The sequence below is a fragment of the Dermacentor albipictus genome, chromosome 4, assembly GCF_038994185.2.
Source record: "Dermacentor albipictus isolate Rhodes 1998 colony chromosome 4, USDA_Dalb.pri_finalv2, whole genome shotgun sequence".
NCBI lineage: Eukaryota > Metazoa > Arthropoda > Arachnida > Ixodida > Ixodidae > Dermacentor > Dermacentor albipictus.
Window position 1 is genome coordinate 38,358,006 of NC_091824.1, and position 19,922 is coordinate 38,377,927.

Consider the following 19,922-nt stretch of genomic DNA (forward strand, 5'->3'; position numbering starts at 1 on the left):
GAGCCAAGACAGAGCCGACAGCAGAGCGAAAGCGGGAGTATGGTGGCTAGCGGAAGGAGAAACTAATTACGTCCCACATTACGTCCCACGGCACACGGAAAGTCCGTTTTCGTTAAACTATAGGCTGCGGCGAGCTCGCAGCGTGGTCGGCGTGGTCTGTGAGAAGTGACAAGCCTTTCCGCACTCGAAACAGGGCATAAAAAGTGCGAATCGACGCAAAACTCGGCCTAGAAACGTGCTTCACCACAGCCGACCCAGATGTCGTTTCCCGCACCGCCACCAGGCGCCGCTACTATACCTCAAGCTCCAGCGCAAGACGCCAATAAGCTGGTACTTCATTCTATGACGCAAACTTCGACGCTCGTCGCAATGGACCCTGACACCGACAGATTGGCTCGCGATGGTGGGCTCAACTTCAGCGATTTGAGCACCGACGAGCGCGACCTGCTGCTGAGGGCTCGCACTGCCGGCGTCGTTGCGTACTACGACGGCGGCCTCGACACCGGCTCTCCGGAGCGGGACAGCAACGAGGGCTTCCCACGACATCACATGGACGTGGCATTCTCGCTGCTTGTTCCAAATGAAAGTTTCGCGAGCCAGCAGAACCCTCACAGCACGACGCGATAACGAAAGTACTGAAACTCCAAAGCGTGCGCGGCGCAGAGTCGTGCGCGCAGAGTCGAGCAAAACGAAACCTTTCGACCACCCATACTACTGAAGGGTAACGCCAAAATCTTAGTTTTTGTTAGAATCGAGTAGACGTAGACAAGTAGCATTTTCTTCCGTCTTATAATCGAATGAAATGATATTTTTAATACGAGTAGTTGAGTATTAGTAACATAAATTACGGGGAGACCTTTCGTCATCGGTTTAGTACCGGAATGTCGCTGGGGGGTCTCAAATCGTGTCATGCATTTACCTCAATTTCTCTGTTACTAAAGCTCTGTTCGCGATTATATTGACGCCTTAGACGTTCTAGAACATTGCTCTACCACTTTAACTTGACTTACTGGTAACCTTTAGTGTCCCTTTAAGCAGAGGATGCGACTCTTTTCTCCCATTGCTCCTGCTCCGAACAGACAAGCAGCCTCCCAGAAGCACGTCATGGTGCACAGAGCCGCTATCGACTGTCACTAACTTTTTTTTTCTGGACAGCCGCACACCGGTTCAATGGAATGGGAAGTTGTCCAACTTTCCATTCCTATCGGCTTGCAGAGTTCTCGCTCTCTTCTTTCCTTTATTCCTGGGAACCTACGCTCTGCGTCAAGGAAACGGAAGCATGTTGAACGAAAGAAATAGTGGAAACGCCAACCAATAAGGATAGGTTAATAAATATTAAGTGGAACTTCCCTGAATGGGAACTGTCAGGGATATGGGCAGCATTATATGACGGTGGGCGTGGGGCGGAATGCCTGATGCGTGATAATGAGGTGGTGGGGGCTATGATGATAGTAGCACGCTTTATTTATTTATACTTGCGCGAGGAGCAGGAGTAGAAGACATAAAATTCTACGCATATATTTGACAGTTCTTGTTCAGGAAGGCTCCGCATAGTTTGGCGCGGCATAACCAACGTGCTAATGCTGTCATAGGAATGGAATAGGGGATGACTATGCGTCCTTGCGTAATTTACACACGAGTGGCGCAACATCTCGTATTGGATTACCTTTAGCCCACGTTCTATCCTGACTGGTCGGGTGTTTATCACGGTGTCCCGCACTGCTTGCTATCCCCCTTTTAGCATAGGCTTAGACACTTCTGTCCTAAATTCAACGCCTCCTTTCTGCGCACGGCGTATGTGGAACTACGAAAGCGTACGGGCTCGTAGAATGTTTTGCGCCGGCACATCTCTTGTAATCTTGAACAATAGATCGATTGCCATTGTACTCCAGATGGCAGCTTTCAACCGCGCACAGTGGGCTTAAACTCCATGTTCTCGCCTTGTATTGAGAAAGGCGGTTTTCTGACTTCACACTGAATCTTCAACCGATTCGCCACATTAAGTTTTAAGACGTTCATCCAGCATGCTTAATCCTGACAAGATGAGGGGTTCTCAAACCATTGATTTCAGGGAACGCGAAAGAGGTGCCGACCTCGGGGTGCGAAGGAACCAGGGAGGAATTGGTTGAAGGTCAATCTGTCTTCCAGACAGCCGACCAGAAGATACGGGCTTGATGGGCTAAAAGAGTGGGCATGCGCTGTTTTGTTTTTCGGACAGGAGGAATCACAGCCGCCGAGTCCACTGAGTTCCTGTGAGAGATGGCTCCACCGCATCGATGGATGTGGCCGTGGCTCGTGGGCATGATCCTCGCAGCGGTTATGACCGAGGCCCACGGAGCTGCCAGGCAAGCTGTGGAAGGCGACAACGAGGACGAAGATCTGGCCCAGATGTACGCCTGCTACGCAAACTATCTCGTTACCCAAATGTATAACAAAGCAACCAACGCTGATTGGAACTACGCCAACAACCTCACGGAGTACAACAAGAACAACAGCGTGAGTATTTTAGCCATGCTCGGGCACTTCTGCGCCCGGTGATTTATATTTTCTGGAAGGATGTCAAAGTTGAAATAAGGCGGATGTCGGTAAGGGGATCTCGATGGGAATAATAGCTAATGCCGTTACACTCTAATTGTGCACTGCACTCACTACATTGTTAGATTAGTCTCATCAAGTCTCGTCAAGTTGATGGGTTACCGCTGAAATCTTGTACATCATGCCGCAGAATGCCACGGTTGGGTTTAGAGCTCTGCGATACAGGCCCTGCGTCATAAGGCTTTAACCCCAACCATGACATCCTGTGGCAGGGTGTACAACATTACAGTGGAGTGTGGTATCCTAGTGCACAGCAAAACAGTGTAATCACATTAGTTGCAACTACCATAACAACTCCCACGACACGCTATACATCTTAACAAAATGTGTCATGGGTGATATCGCGAACGGGACCTAGTGAAAGATTGTGACTGTTACGTATTCCAACTGTTACTGCATTGCAATTACGCATTATTGTACGCTGTACCACGCTTCCAATGTGGGGCATGTCGGATATGCGATGTTATCAACGATGGTAACTGATGCTGCTAGACGGGCTCACTGATTTCTGGATTGTTATACAGGTTAGCTGGGCCAGATGAAAAGTGACAAGAAAACTCAGTGCCCTTCCACTCTGTGAAAAAGGATGACCAGCGAAGCTATGTATATGGGCCCCTTAATGGCAAATTGCACCTCCGCCGCGGGTCGTCCCGGTATTGTACTGTCTTCGATATCGGCTCACGTATAGGGAGTGCTTAACGCCACCTGCTTCATCTCTGCCGCTGGTCCACCCGACATTGCACTTTCTTCGGGAACAGCCACGTATGGGGAGTGCTTAACGCCTGCTGCAGTTCCGCCGCGGGTAGGCAAGCATTGCACTATTTTCGGGATCGGCCCACGTATGGGTACTGCTTAACGCCTGCTTCACCTTCACCGCGGTTCGGCCTGGTTTTGCACTATCTTCGGGATCGGCCTACGTATGGGGAGTGCTAAGACCTGCTGCACTTATGCTGTTCAGTGTCTCGTTCAGTGTCTCGGATTGCACATCCCAAAGACACTGCCTTGACATTTGCCTACGGAGATGCCTCCCCGACTTGCGGTAGTCCGTGTCGGCAAACTTGTGCCCAGCGCGACCAACCGTCTCACTGCTTCCCTACTTTTCGATGCTACATCCAGCCAATTTTCCACAGGTGCCAGGCCAGATGCTGCCATCACGCACCTCGGAAGCACCCGACATCAACACCAAACCTTTGTTCCCAAGTCCACCTAACATTCAGACGACGGCGGCAAGGTAACCTCGATTGAGCAAGCCGAGTCTCATCATTGAGAGATTGCCACCTCGGTCGCAACATCAGCAGGTGTCGGATTCAATGCTGCTATCAGGCGCCTCGGAAGGGCCGAGGTGCCCTACCGCAACCTTCTCCACGTGACAAGGCCATATTAAGACAATGTCATCGTGGCCCCCGGGTGCCGCGCACCTGTCTGAAGTCGACCATCCATGCTCACCGACCACGCAGCATCTGCAGTTTAGAACACGAAGGGCATCACCCCTGCGCCCTCCGCGGTGCAGCAATCACCGAGGCCCCGTTTCTCCAGCTACCTCCACCAAAATCTCGTTCACTGCTGCAATCTCAAGCCACACCACCCCAGTGAATCGCGTACATTTCGCCGTTCCCTCTAGGCGGGGGGCCCTGCAGCGCCCACCGACCCGCAACGTGGGTATGCTAATCAGCCGGCTCCTTGATGCCGGCTTCGAAAGACGAGGAGAATACATATGGGCGGCGCGTGCTCGATGCGCAAGCACGACACGCGCAGTTCAGTCCTGGAAGCCGGCTACGCTGGTCCACTTCTTCTGGCGCTCCGCTGCGCACAGCCTGGATGCGCTACAATGCAACCTTGTCTGTTCTTGACCTGGATTTTGCGAATGTTTCCGACGAGTCTTCCGTAGGTATAGGCGACGGAATTTCTAGTCACAAGCTGGTTTATGTAGTTCCAAACACCAAATCAGGACAGACTGCGCGTGCTTCGCAGTCTTTCCTCGACTTCTCATCTTCTGATGACGACTCAATTTTGGACTGCCTGCGTTTTTCTCTCGGTGAACTTGAACAGGGTGGTGATATTTCGGTACTATGGCATCGATTTACGTTTTCGATTGCGGCGTGCATTGAAAACTCCATCTTGGTTTGTAAAAAAAAAATTCACAGCCTCTTTAGCATGCGCCAAAGAGGCTGAATGCGAAGCATGCGTGCTCAAGAGACGTTCATTAAGCTGTTTGACATTCTCATTCGAATGCGTTGTTACTTATTACTTCTTTTCTCCCACTAAAGTTCATGGATTCGAGTGCCTTAATTAAAGCTACCTTAACTGCACCCTAATTAACACCAAAGGTCGAGGGTTCGACTCGCGCAATATGTCGTGGGTTCTGGTGTTTTAATTACCTGTATATTAATTAACTGCGCCTCTTTGGCATGATCATCGATGTGGCAGAGACGCGGAAGAACACGGCGAACGCCACAGCCGTGGGACAAGCGCCGCGATATTATGTATCTCACAACGCAACCTCGAAACATAGCAATTTAATGCTTTGCCTCAAAACCTGCGCGTGTTAATCGTTCACTTAAAACGTTGTCTTACATGTTAGCGGAACACAAAAACGAGATGTAGCGCCACTGTGGCCATGCTTAAAGGTGAGTTAATAATGAACATGCGGTATGAGCGAATTAAGTTTTACAGCTTCATGCTTTAAAACTTTCTAAAAGAATCAGCTGCGAAGTTCTGGCGTTTCTTGTCTGATACTTAAAGTAACATAAACCAATTGAAGATAGAGAGCATTACATGCAATAGCATGCGTTTCAGGCGGCTTTCGCAAAACCTAATAGCCTGCTCGCGCAAAATCCTTGCTACAATTTGTCTTCAGACAGTCCTGCAGTGCCGGATGTCGTCATAAGTCATGAACGCACACTTTACTTCTACGCCTTGAAGTCATGCGGCGCAGATAGCATACCCAACGCCTTTCTTCGACGATACGCTGAGGGGGTTCCTCATTACCTTTTTACACTGTTTAAGTGGTCTTTAGATGAGTCCTCTTTCCTTTCATACTAGCTCTCAGCAAGATTGATTGAAAAACGTTTATTGTATGAAACAGGTGGGTGGGGCACCTAGTCCTGGGCTCCGCTGCCCTCAGCAGCCCGCTGTGCTCGGTCGAGGAGTGCCTCTTGGCCCTCCCTCTCCTCGCTGGCGAGCGAGGTGTCCCACTGCTCCGTTACGGATTTTTGCGCCGGAATGTGAGGCGTATTAATTTTGGATGGCCTGAGCTTGCATTCCCACGTAATGTGGGCTAGAGTTGACTGCCTTACGCACCACGGGCTTCCCCCCCACGTATGCAGTGGGGTGGGTGGCACGTTTTAAGCGTAAGTGGGGTATGTATTTGTCTGTAGGCGGCGCCACTGATACGCTTTCCTTACAGTTAACTGATTTTGGGGTGGGGGTAGCGCTGGTGTTCGCGGATATCCCAGGGCATGTAACAGCAAGAGTAGTCACAGTGCACAGATCGGGTAACAAATTAAATGCCGCAAATTAACGACCCATTTCTTTAATAGTTACACACCGTTACAAGCTCGAGTATGTATAGAATAAATAGCCAACCATATTCGTACTTAACTACCTCTAGCCCGAGAACTTTTTCTGTCTTGTCAGCATGGATTCCGCAGAAAAAAATGTCTTCCAAATAGCACAGTTAATATCTGAGAAGAAAGGGAACCGAGGGGCCTGATTTTTATTAATCATACCATAAGTAGCCAACAAACAGACACCAAGGACAACATAGGGGAAATTGCATGTACAGTCGACCAAAAAAGTTTACGGACCAAGAGATCTCACAAAAAGCTGAATATCTCCTCAGTCTCAAGACGCAGCCTATTATTCCCATTTCCCGCCTTTTGTGGCATATGCGAACAACATTGTGATGCACAATTTTAGTGGCTGCTTTTAAAGGCTACTGGTATATTTGGAATTTTATGAGATCCCGTGGTCCGTAAACTTTTTTGGTCGACTGTACTTATTAATTGAATTAAAGAAATGATAAATTAATGAAAATAAAAGTGGATGAAAACACAACTGGCCATAGTTGGGATACGTACCCACGTTTTGCTTTACGCGCGCCACGCTCTGACCAATTCAGCTTCTGCAGCACCGCTAACCCATCTATTTTGGGGGGTCTTTATGTTCTACGACTAGAACTAACCCTGGGAGTGTTAGCCAGCGCCACCACTCACAAACCTTGGCCGCGGATGTGGAGCATGCTTTCTGCCGCAGGCGCGACGAGTACCTGATCTGTTTGGGTGACGGAAACTGCTGAATAAATTCAGACATGGTATCTGGAGGCCGAATGTTGCCGAATTCGAGATACTCGTAATGTAATGAACTAGAAAAAACGGAAGTGACGATTTTTATTAATCATATCATAAAAAACCAACAAACAAGGACACCAAGAACAACATAGGGGAAATTACTTGTGCTTACCAATTACAAGCTAACACTCCCATGGTTAGTTCTAGCTGTTAACATAAATACTCTAGAAAGTGAGTAAAAAAACGGCGCTGCAGTAGCTCAGTTCGTAAGAGCATCGCACGCGTAATGCGAAGAGGTGGGTTCGTATGCCACCTGTGGCCAGTTGTTTTTTCATCCACTTTTGTTTCCATTAATTTGTCATTATTTTTAATTCAATTAGTAAGTACAAGTAATTTCCACTATGCCGTCCTTGGTGTCATTGTTGGCTTCATATGATACAGTTATTATCTACCATTCATGACTTTTCCTGCTCATTCGACGAGCAGCTTCAGATAGACGCCAATTTTTCATCTAGAGCAGTCGATCATATTCCGCATAATTTGTTCACTGCCAGAATGGGGGAAGTGGGGCTCTCTGACAGATTCGTTAATTTGGTTCAAGCATCCTTGAATAATTATACGGAATTTGTTGAAATTGAAGGAATATGGTCTAATAAATTACAGGTGCCTTATTGGGACCGTAATTGGGACCATTACTCTTATTTTTGTATATAAATGACATTGTGACCACTATTGATGATTGTGTAACGGTGAAGTTGTTCGCTGATGATTGTATTCTCTACTATGTTGTTAGAAACAGTGCGTCCTGAGTGCTATTAAATAATAATATTTGTAAACTTCCGGATTAGTTCGAACGTAAGGGAATGCAGATTAATTTTGCTAAGACCGTGTCTGTGGCTATACCTGCTAAAAAGATCTGTCGTCTTTACACAGCAAATCAAGCCAGTTACTTATGTAAGCTATTTGGGCATACCAATTACCAGTAAACTTACGTGGGATTTGCATATCAATAACACGTGCATGAAGGCATATGTGAAACTGTGCCTTTTGCGACGGAAGCTCATAACCTCTCCTTCATATTTTAAGCTTTGTTCACCCAGTTCCTTGTTCACCCTTGTTCGCCAAGTTCTTGAGTACGCTGCTGTCGTGTGGGATCCGTGTTATTCTAAAGATATTGTCACGTGGTGGTGACGTTGAATAACACAGTAGCAATACTGTGAACAACAAAACTAAGTTTTATTAGGCGAACCTGTGCCCACAAAATAGGCTACACTTATAGCATAACGATAGCGGCGAACATGGTCGGCGATCGTCGAAAATGTGATCAGCGGGTCAAGCGCGTGGGCTTTTATAGATCAGTCGTTGAATGTTCCAGATTAACCGCTGAGACCCACGTGTCTTCCACAAAGTTCTACATTATTCGCGTCGCGCATACATGCAATCAGATTACACAAGTTGCGGTGAAAGACAGTGGACGGAACCATCGATAACATTCCAGAAACTTCTTTTACATGCAGGCGCGTCCACGCTGTGCGATAACATTTGTTAGGCGGCGAAACGTGGTCGCCCGATAAAGATAAGTACACGTGTCATCACCCCGCTCTTAAAAAGCATCGACCCGATACTGCAAACAAACGAAAGTAATAAACAAAAGCACTCGTAGCAAAGAAAAGAACAAACACAACGAAGTTCGTCAGCGTCCGTAAAAGGGTTTAAGGCGCACCACGTGGACCACTTCAGATCGTGCGCACCGCCGCTGGCGATCGCGATCTTCACGGAGGAGATGTCCCGTCTTTTCCGGCACGCGGACCCGGAAATGTCGGAGGAGAAAAAATTCCGCTTCCTGATGCGGGGCGTGAAGCAAGAACTTTTCGCCGGACTTATTCGTAACCCGCCAAAGACCGTAGCTGAGTTTTCTGCAGAGGTATCGACGATCGAGAAAACTCTGGAGATGCGCACCCGGCAATATAACCGCAAGGGGCTCACGCCGCAGTACGCCATCCAAGGACTGGGTTCCGACGACCTGCAAGAGACCATCAGGGCCATTGTGCGCGAGGAACTGCGCAAGGTCCTGCCTTCGTCGCAGCCTCAAGTGGCCTCGATCGCCGACATCGTGAAAGATGAGGTTCAGCGATCGCTTAGAGTTCCTGAGGTGCAACCTCAGTTACCGCCGCCCCAGCCAGGCGCGACGACCTACGTCGCCGTCGCACGCCATCAAGCCCCCCCTCCGCGACCACGCCAGGGCCCTGTAACGCCGCAATTCCGTCGTCCGCCGCCGCCGCCGCCAGCACGCCCAACCGTCGCTCAGCGCACCTACGCGAGGACGACGCACATTTGGCGAGCCCCCGATCACCGCCCGCTCTGGTATCACTGCGGAGAAGCAGGCCATGTGTATCGCCTATGCCCATACCGCGACTTGTGACTGAGAGGGTTCGCCGTCAACGCGCCGCGTCCACAGCTTGGAGAGCGCCCACGTGACATCGCCGACTACCTCGCCGCTACTCAATGGAGCTCTCGACGACCGTCGCGTTCACCATCACCAGGCCGCTACCTGTCGCCGCAGCGCCGACCATACACCGGCCCAGCGCGGGGCCGCTCTGCGAGCTCATATCCGGAAAACTAAAAGCAGCTACCGGTGGAGGTGCGGTTGCTGTTCGTCGAACTGATGAAGTTCCTCCGCCGCCGACGAAGACGCAGAAGAGACTACCTCGACGACATAACGACAAGCCGCCGTCCCGACGATGTCCGCAAGTAAAGAATGCGCCTACGAAAGGCAACCCTACGACGCCACGTAACCGCGACAGGTCAACGCGACGCAGCCGCGATCCTACGCTAAGACCTAACAGTAACACAAGACAAAGAACCAGCGACCTTTCCGTACTTCTCGACGGCCACGCAGTCACTGCCTTAGTCGACACAGGGGCCGATTACTCCGTAATTAGTGGACACATCGCCGCCCAGTTGAAGAAGGTTAAGACTGCATGGGAGGGCCCCCAAATTCGGACCGCTGGAGGACACCTCATTACGCCGACTTGAATCTACACGGCAAGAATTACCATTCATGACCGGACTTACCCTGACACCTTCGTTATCCTCCAACAGTGTTCACGAGACGTCATTCTTGGCATGGACTTCCTGAACCAACACAGCGCAATCATCGACCTGAAGTCGAAATCGATAACGCTTTCGCAAGATCAAGTGATACCATCGGAGAGCTTTCGTGGTCACCGCGCCTTGAGTGTGCTCGAAGATCAAGTGAGCGTCCCGCCGCGCTCCAGCATTGTTATTTCCGTCGGCACCGAAACACCCGCTGACGTAGAGGGCGTCATCGAGGGAGACCAGCATCTACTACTCGACCGTGAAATTTGCATCGCAAGAGGGATCGCTCGACTCCAGGAGGGAAAGCGGAAGTGATGCTAACCAACTTCAGCCAAGAGTTCAAGCACATCAGCAAGGGCACGACAATCGCGGACATCGAGGAAATTCTGGAAACGAGAAATGCCTTTGTCCTCTCAGATTCTGCCGCATCTACCCCGCCGACCATAATCCCCGAACCAGATTTCGACGTAAATCCAAGTCTCCCCATGAGCAAGCGGCAACAGCTCAGAAGGCTTCTCCGTCGATACAAAGAGCGCTTTTCGACGTCATCGAGGATTCCACAAACACCAGTTGCAAAGCATCGCATCATAACCGAAGAGTGCGCTCGACCACTCCGCCAGAACCCTTAACGAGTTTCGACGCGAGAACGTGAAGCTATTAGGCAGCAAGTCGACGAAATGCTGCGCGACGACATCATCCAGCCGTCGAGAAGCCCTTGGGCATCTCCTGTTGTCCTGGTGAAAGACAGTGGACGGAACCATCGATAACATTCCAGAAACTTCTTTTACATGCAGGCGCGTCCAGCGCTTTGCGATAACATTTGTTAGGCGGCGAAACGAGGTCGCCCGATAAAGATAAGTACATGTGTCAATAACGCGACGATTGGGCGCATACATCGTCCTGAAGCTAGGTAAATTTTATCGAATTAGCAACTACATCGTCAATTTCTTGCATATGCTGCGCTCACTCAAGCTTCGCCCATAGCAAGTACGGCGGCCGATAGCACAACTTAAAATCTTCTATCTTCTATGTCATTCTAAAACAGGTCTGGAACAGAATCAATATTTCTCTACTCCACCAAAAAGGTCGTCAGGGCGAAATCGTAGCATGATTGCACGTTCGCATGTTGCCAGGACAAAACTTTTTCAAAGGCTATTCTCTACCTGCATCTGCTGCAGAATGCGATGAAGTCTCATTGTTTGAAAAGGGCTTGGAAACGTGCTTTGTGCAACCTCACCTGCTTGGGCAGCGTAGTAGCCTGCGCTATTGTAGCATAAAGAAAGCCACCGCTTTCGCCATCGCGAAAATTTCCAATTCTGGAGTGAAGATCGCACTGGTGTTCCATGGCGACCTTGCGACGAAAGTGAAAGCAAGATGCCTTGAATGTCTGCGAATGCACGATTCCCTTCCGCAGTCGCTTTATTATTGCTTGTGCTCAATCTCTCATTTTTTCCTCATGGTATGTCCCAAATGCTACGAATCAGAACATTCGCGCGTGTTGGAGTAGTCCACGCTGCGTGTTTCTGCGCGTGAACGTGCACGAGCGCGCATTCTGATTACATTTACCGCGTCATTTGTATTTCTTCCTTAGGTGAAGGCGACACTGGAGGTGCAAAAACTAGGGAAGGAAGTCTGGAAAAATGTCACCAAGTACAAGTGGACAAAGTTCGAGGATCCGGTGACGCGAAGAATTTTCGAAAAATTATCAGTTCTGGGAACTGCCATTCTGAGCGATGACAAGCAAAATGAGGTAACGAAACCTGCTCTTTTCTCATTCCCGAAAGAAAAATTTTTTTTTCCTTACGCTTACTATGATACGTTCTTTTATTAATTGCACGTGCTTCAATGGAACTAAGTTCCGATTAGGCTAAAGAATTGGTCAGCAGCTTTATTAAGTTATTTATTCACCAATTCATAAAAAATCGGCCACATTGATTTATAGCTTTTCGATACGTAAATCCCTGACTGTGAAATTGATCTGCAAGAAACATCGTGCACTGTTAAAATTCAATACTAAGGTTCTTTTAGTAGATTTCTCAACGGTTCGCGCCTCTACCGAAATATCAAAAGAGAAAGCCTTGGGCAGAATATATCGTCGCCGATCACCCCAAGTGCTTGTAGCTCTTGCCGAATCGTGCATTGCTATACGTGGACAACTGGAATACCAACAAGTTAGGGCTATTCAGAACACGTTCCCTCACTTCTGGTCACGCTGATGTGTACACTGTCTGCATAATTTTGGCATTCGGACGTGGACGGACTGAAAAAAAGAAGTGCTCGTGCATCATGGTTTGGGTGCGCCATAAGGAATTCCAAGTGGTCGAAATCAATTCGGTCTTTTGTGAAACCTGCTTACAACACATAGAAAGACGAAACAAAAGCACAAATCGCATAGGAGGAGCGCTCATATTGCTTTACATCAAGTGACTTTAGCACATCACATGCATTCGATATACATAAATAAATACTTGCTCGAAAGGCTCAGACTGCGCGAAATGAAACGTTCAATGTCGCCGATATAAACACAGATGGCGTAGAGCGGGGAAAGCGCAAAGTCCACTCTATGCCCGCAGTTAGAGACAGAATTAAAAGCGATGGTCGACAGCCTGCAAAAGAGTGGTCGTATGCATAGAACATTTGAATAAATCATTTTCCACAGAGGGCCTGCGCCAACCAGGAAGAGTGTGCAACTATTGTTGACTGCCTTCCTGAGTTACACGGGGCTCATCGACACCTGGTGACACGCACCACTGATGTCAACTTATAAGAGGCTCAGGCGGAGCAACTGCCGGCTATGTATGCTATGCTAATGCCCACTTTGCTGCAACATCACCACCACCGCGAGATCGCGCGAGAGAAATTTCAGAACACGTGACAAATCACTCAAATCACCTGTCACGCACACGCACAACGCATCATCTTGTTCAAGTAATCATTCTTTTATTAGAGATCTCAACAAAATCAGCTCTTACGCAGCTATCGGTTTCTGGGAAAATGTAAGACTGAAAAGTGACGATTGACAAGCAAGTTCATTTACATACAAAAGAGGGGTAGCTGCAAACCACCCGTCTGTGTCTACTTGCTTGTCATGACCTGTCGCTGCGCTTAGATGGTTGCATTTACGTATTACGAATGATGCCTAACCTGAACGCTTCCAAGTTACTCTCTTTTTCCATGCTTTTTCGAGTACCATCTTAGAAATTACACAAAAAACGTCTTGAAGAATGTTTTTCACGATTATTTCTATTTTCCTTCCATGCAAGACACGAACAGTTAAGCTGGAATTTAGAGTAATGTTCTTTGTAATGTTTCCGGAAATAAAGCGATTCATCACAAAAACACCCGAAATGAGCACTCTCTCCTGCGACGAGAAAAGTGTTAAACAACTCAAATGGCTTCTATGCGCTAATGATTCCGAACGCAATTTTTCCGAGTAAAACAAATTCCGGTTCTTTTTATTTTCTTTGCAGCTCCTGAACATAGTTGCGGAAATGCAAGAAAACCATGCTTCGGGAAAGATATGTCCTTTTCTCCGAAAAACTAACACGTCAGAGGAATGCAACTTGTCTTTAGAACCAGGTACGGCAGTGGAACTCACACAATATGTGGATTGCATGTTGAGAGACAAGGCCAAAATTCATTTGTGCCAATTGCTACGTCTGGTGTTGTAAGTGATGACAGTGCGTATTTTGCGTGCGCATCTCCGATCAGAGATCAAAAACATCCTCGAGGACTCCCGGAATTACTACGAGCTTCAGCACGCATGGAACGAGTGGCGGAAGGTTGCGGGGAAGCCTATGAAAGAGAGGTACCTGCGCTACGTCGATCTCATGAACGAAGCGGCCAGACTGAACGGTGAGATAAGCTCGCTGAATAGGCCGAATAGTGCCGATGCACACTCTTCGTAAAAGGCGCACAAAACGCTGCGCGCATCCACAAACGCTATCGACCGAAATTCTCAGTTTCATTCAGCAGCATTTGTGCATGAATATGCACGACCAAATGAAACTTTCAGTTGGTAATGCACGTTCAGAAATGTACATCATTGCGCAAGTGCAGGTAAAAGTAATTGTGTAATTGGACGAAACACGCGCTTAGCGTGTTTTCTTTCTCGCGCGAATGAATGCATGGAATGAGCTCAGACAATTTATTTGTCGATTTCATGCACTACACTTCTTTTTTTGGGGGGCCCCGATGAGCAGCTGTTCCAATTTATGATTTCGTACGGTTTCTCGCCCTCCCTGCTCAAGCTCCCTCCTGCCATATCGTACAATATGAAAACGCCTGCCCGGGCGGAAAGACTCGGAAGTCACGCTATGCCTTCGAATTTTCCATTTTGCCGCAGGCTTCATGGACGCGAGCGGTCTCTGGCAGGACGTGTACGAGTACGACGGCTTCGAGAGGAACATGGCCAAGCTGTGGGAGCAGCTGCTGCCGCTCTACCAGGAGCTGCACGCGTACGTGCGCAGCAAGTTGCGTGCCATCTACGGCGCGGACAAGATTTTGGAAGACGGACCCATCCCGGCACACCTACTCGGTACGGCCGGAACACGGTGCATGCAAAATATGGCTTGTAGGCTGCATACTCTAAGGTCCCGGAAGTCCGCGTCCACTCTTTTGCGCACACTATACTATACACGCATTCAACGGAGGAACCCATGGTCAGCCCGAACATATATCCCAATATACGTACGTTAAGGTAACCGCAGGTGGTCAAAATTACCCACTGTCGCACACTACGGCGTGCTTCACCATAACATCGATGTTTTTGGCACGTAAAGCTCCAGGATTTAATTTTTAAACAGCGATATGCCATGCATTACACAAACGGGGACCAAAGCTTCCTTACCAACCTGTGGACAGTGCGAAACGCATGCTCCTCCAACACGCACACATTGTGGCAGAGCGCCAACTACCTCCACCTTCCAATAACACAGACCTGTTACTGTTACAAAAGGATAAGCGTCCCAACAGACAAGACGGGTGCCACCACTGCCCCATGAATAAGCGTTCAAAAAAAGTATGACGGCCGCTTCTGGGGCAGCCCTCCGAGAACGCAGTGGGGCCAAGAGGCGTGGGCCTATCAAAGACTCCCGGAGTGGAGCGATCAGTTTGGTTTTCGTTTGGTTCTTAATGGAATGGCTACACCTACTACGGAAGATCGGCCACGGTATCGGCGTAGATGCAGAGCGCAGGTGTCAGTGGCACATGCCCTCTCTGGGTGATTGCCCAGGAACAGAGTAGTTATCGATGAATCAGGTGGTACTCGTCGCCTTCAAAATATGGTTCGTACTCAAGATTGGCCAAGGTTTGCAATGGAAACATAAGGTCCTGCTTCCCTTTGACTCAGTGGTATGCACTTTTTATATTTAAATAATAATGATTATAATTCTAAAAAAATGTATTTGAAAAGTGATCACGGCAATTTTGACGAAGCCGTTAGATTGCGAAAAGGGAAATCTTATGTTAATAGCGATAAAAAAGTGCTTAACATGTCACTCTTCCTCTAGCAGTGACGTACTCGTGCACAACGAGGGTCCCGTTGTCGTTAACAATGCAATCCTCATCTGTATAGTAGATTTATGCACTTAAGTTTTGTGTGTGAATAAACTCAAACTTCAAAATTCACTTCAATCTGACAAACTTCCTTCCGCGCTTGACCAAGGGCGCTCGCACCCAGAGATGAAATATAAAGCTCCGAGAGAGGAAGACCAATACGCGATAGAGGTTGCTCTAAGTGGGTCTTGCTGTCGGGATCATACGTATTTTCGGCATAGCTGGAGAAAATGCTTCAGTGATTCTTTCCCCCACATGACGTACAAAGGTTTGGATGGGGCGATCTCACACCTACTCATGTGCAGATTTACTTGAGGTATTCGACACCGTAGAGGGGTGATCAAAATCCTGCATTGCCGTGAGGTAGTAGCTTCGTTCTAATAAAAAAAGACGTATATTCATCCTCCTGCTCTAATGCCAAACGTACTGGCATAACCGATGTGTGTACTGCGCTGGAGCATGTCTTTGCCTAATCTGAACTAGCGCATCTCTGCCTTACAGAACTGTTTCCCAAGGGTCTCGGATACGCATTTCCACAGATTTCATCAGACATTCTCAAAACTTCACAATGTTTACTTACGAGACAAGTATGCTGCAGTGGATATGCTAGTTCGGATTAGGGGAAAGAAATGGTGCTGATCAGGTCACGTAATGCGTATAGCCCATAAGCACTGGTCCCTTAAGTGAATGAATGTCAAGGTCGACGATGTCAGAACATTACGTGGTGTGATGAGATGAGGAACATTGTACGAATGGAGCGGAGCAATTAAGATCACTGCGAAAGGCCTTGGACCCTTCTGTAGACTTAAAAAACATCAACCTGTATGCTGCTGTTGCTGATGATGATAGAAGATCAGCTAGAGGGTTCCATGTGGGCACTTTTAATGACAATCGACTTATATTCATGAGTACCATTGTGGTAAAGGTGCCCTAAGACTTCGATTACGCCATCACACATTCTTCTTATACCCTGCACTTAAGTGACGCGTGTTTTGAAACAGCCATATATATCCTAAACAAAAAAGTTAGGCGCTCACTTCGGAATTGCTAGTGCTTCTTGGTTAATTAGAACACAGCGCTGGGAATCCCTAAGTAACAGCTGGCAACATGTCAATAGCTTATCACTAAGCATAGATTTCCTCGTCTGTTTATTCATACAGGCTACATCTTAGGAACGTATTCGCCACAGATGAAAATTATATGCACTAGGACACAAGCAGGTTCGTTAAATAACAACCCACTGCATGTTCTTTGTGCAGGTCACATCCACTCGCAAGATTGGATTGCGTTAACCAAAATGAGCCGACCATACCCGAACAAACCGGCAGTTGACGTCACAGGTGCCATGAAAGAAAGGGCAAGTACTGCGCAAGCTTACGTTAGCCAAGATATTAAAAAAAAACTGGTACAATGTGCGATTCTGAGAGCTATGGGATTCGGTCATCAGTGCCCTTTCCCACCCAGGATACTTCTGTGCACTAATTACCTGATTACCTGTGTAATTTCAGAAGTTAGCTTTCTAAACTAGTTAACATTTGAACTGACGGTATTACTTCCGGAATGAAAGCTCTTAGTTCGTGCTAAAACAATAAATTTAGTTGCTTTCAGCGCACTAGGTCGTGCATAATTATTTGTTCCACTTTACTGTTTACTGAACCTGTTTAAGCTTTTCCTAGACGCTAGAGCTATACTATGTCCGCGCAACCTTGAGCGATCGGAAAGCGCGTTTTCCCCTCTTGGCCGGCGGAGAAGGGAGGCTTCGTTCCGGCCGCGGAGCTCTCCACATCTCAGTAAGGTGCCTGGTGGTGGTCTGGTGCTGACGATGCCCTCTCGGTGACCGCATATTTCCCCCCTCATCTTTTAAGAGGTTCAATACATACAAGCATTTGTCTCGCAAACCAGATTTATTTCAAGGGAATTTTCCACGTCTCAATAATTTCTCTCGTCGAATTCGAGTGCTAATTGCCGTATTATAGTTTGTTAACGAAGCTTTCCCTCAAGTCTAAATATATTAAGGCAGTTTGTCGTGTGCGTATCATGGCCAGGCACGCTTATATCGCCTTCCGTTTCTCTACCACGGTTGCGCTTTAAAACCACGGCGCTGCAAGTTTACTTCAGAGACTTTCCTTTCCTTCCCTCTTCTCCGCCCTTAAACTGGCTCTCTTAACTACTACACGCGGAGACAAAGCAACAGCGCGCATGCGATCCCATAGATGAGAAGAATACATATATATAGAAAAGTATCAGTCATAGCTCTCGTAGTATAGCCTTCTGGGCCGTTTCCTTTTTTTCTTTTTTTTCTTTGAAAGTAGTCCTATTAGGGTTATTATAATTACACGAAGGTATTTCGCCCTCGTCAGCAGCAGTCCTTGAGATAGCTATTCTGGCGGCTAGCTTCCCACGCTATGCGTGCCGCCTTCGCACCTGTTTAAGCTTTTCCTAGACGCTAGATCTTTACTATGTCCGCGCAAGCTTGAGCGATCGGAAAGCGCGTTTTCCCCTCTTGGCCCGCGGAGAAGGGAGGCTTCGTTCCGGCCGCGGAGCTCTGCACATCTCAGTAAGGTGCCTGCTGGTGGTCTCGTGCTGACGATGCCCTCTCGGTGAGCGCATATTTCCCCCCTCATCTTTTAAGAGGTTCAATACATACAAGCATTTGTCTCGCAAACCAGATTTATTTCAAGAGAATTTTCCACGTCTCAATAATTTCTCTCGTCGTATTCGAGTGCTGATTCCCGTGTTATAGTATGTTAACGAAGCTTTCCCTCAAGTCTGAATATATTAATGCAATTTGTCGTGTGCGTATCATGGCCACGCACGCTTATATCACCTTCCGTTTCTCTACCACGGTTGCGCTTTAAAACCACGGCGCTGCAAGTTTACTTCAGAAATCTTCCTTTCCTTCCCTCTTCTCCGCCCTTAAACTGGCTCTCATAACTACTACACGCAGAGACAAAGCAACAGTGCGCGCATTAGTTCCTATAGATGACATGAATATTTACAATTATTATTAGGGTTAGAATTATATTCGACTGCTGATTGCCGTGTTATAGTTTGTTAACGAAGCTTCTCCTCAAGTCTAAATATTTTAAGGCAGTTTGTCGTGTGCGTATCATGGCCACGCATGCTTATATGTATCGCCTTCCGTTTCCCTACCACTGTTGCGCTTTAAAACCACAGCGCTGCAATATTGCTTTCCTCTCCTTCCTTCTTCTCCGCCTTTAAACTGGCTCTCTTAACTACTACACGCAGAGACAAAGCAACAGCGCGCGCATGCGATCCCATAGATGAGTACATATATATAGAAAAGTATCAGTCATAGCTCTCGTAGTATAGCCTTCTGGGCCGTTTCTTTTTTTTTCTTTTTTTTTCTTTGAAAGTAGTCCTATTAGGGTTATTATAATTACACGAAGGTATTTCGCCCTCGTCAGCCGCAGTCCTTGAGATAGGTATTCTGGCGGCTAGCTTCCCACGCTATGCGTGCCGCCCTCGCACCTGTTTAAGCTTTTCCTAGACGCTAGAGCTATACTATGTCCGCGCAAGCTTGAGCGATCGGCAAGCGCGTTTTTCCCTCTTGGCCGGCGGAGAAGGGAGGCTTCGTTCCGGCCGCGGAGCTCTGCACATCTCAGTAAGGTGCCTGGTGGTGGTCTCGTGCTGACGATGCCCTCTCGGTGAGCGCATATTTCCCCCCTCATCTTTTAAGAGGTTCAATACATACAAGCATTTGTCTCGCAAACCAGATTTATTTCAAGGGAATTTTCCACGTCTCAATAATTTCTCTCGTCGTATTCGAGTGCTGATTCCCGTGTTATAGTTTGTTAACGAAGCTTTCCCTGAAGTCTAAATATACTAACGCAGTTTGTCGTGTGCGTATCATGGCCACGCACGCTTATATCGCCTTCCGTTTCTCTACCACGGTTGCGCTTTAAAACCATGGCGCTGCAAGTTTATTTCAGAGACTTTCCTTTCCTTCCCTTTTCTCCGCCCTTAAACTGGCTCTCTTAACTACTACACGCAGAGACAAAGCAACAGCGCGCGCATTAGATCCTATAGATGAGATGAATATTTACAATTATTATTAGGGTTATAATTATATTCGAGTGCTGATTGCCGTGTTATTGTTTGTTAACGAATCTTCCCCTCAAGTCTAAATATTTTAAGGCAGTTTTCCTAGTCTCTAAAGCCGCTCGAGTTCACACCGCTCTTATGGCGGCCATTTTTCCAAGAAATTATGCCTTCCAACCACTCGACTAATGGTATCTTCGACTGGTCGCCTGTATGCCCCGAAGCAGAGTCGGGTAGATCGGTCGTTTCCCGAGCTCAAAGGTAGGCGACAAGCGCTCAAGCCAAACGTGCGACTCGCTCTCGGAGGAGGAACTTGCTGAT

The 19,922-nt window shown here is 47.8% G+C and overlaps 1 protein-coding gene across 6 annotated transcripts in view; it reads left to right on the forward strand.

Moving 5' to 3' along the window:
- LOC135911444 (angiotensin-converting enzyme-like) overlaps nt 1-19,922 on the forward strand; it is a 194,891-nt gene that overhangs the window by 133,785 nt on the left and 41,184 nt on the right. For 5 of the 6 annotated variants that reach the window (XM_070536892.1, XM_070536890.1, XM_070536895.1 and 2 more), the window contains exons 2-7: nt 2,219-2,496; nt 11,575-11,733; nt 13,454-13,562; nt 13,695-13,838; nt 14,329-14,520; nt 16,799-16,896. In XM_070536892.1, the coding sequence (XP_070392993.1) occupies nt 2,260-2,496; nt 11,575-11,733; nt 13,454-13,562; nt 13,695-13,838; nt 14,329-14,520; nt 16,799-16,896 (939 nt within the window). In that variant the 5' untranslated portion in view covers nt 2,219-2,259. Of the gene's footprint in view, nt 1-2,217; nt 2,497-11,574; nt 11,734-13,453; nt 13,563-13,694; nt 13,839-14,328; nt 14,521-16,798; nt 16,897-19,922 lie in introns of all 6 variants that reach the window. The other variant, XM_070536893.1, reaches the window with a different exon arrangement.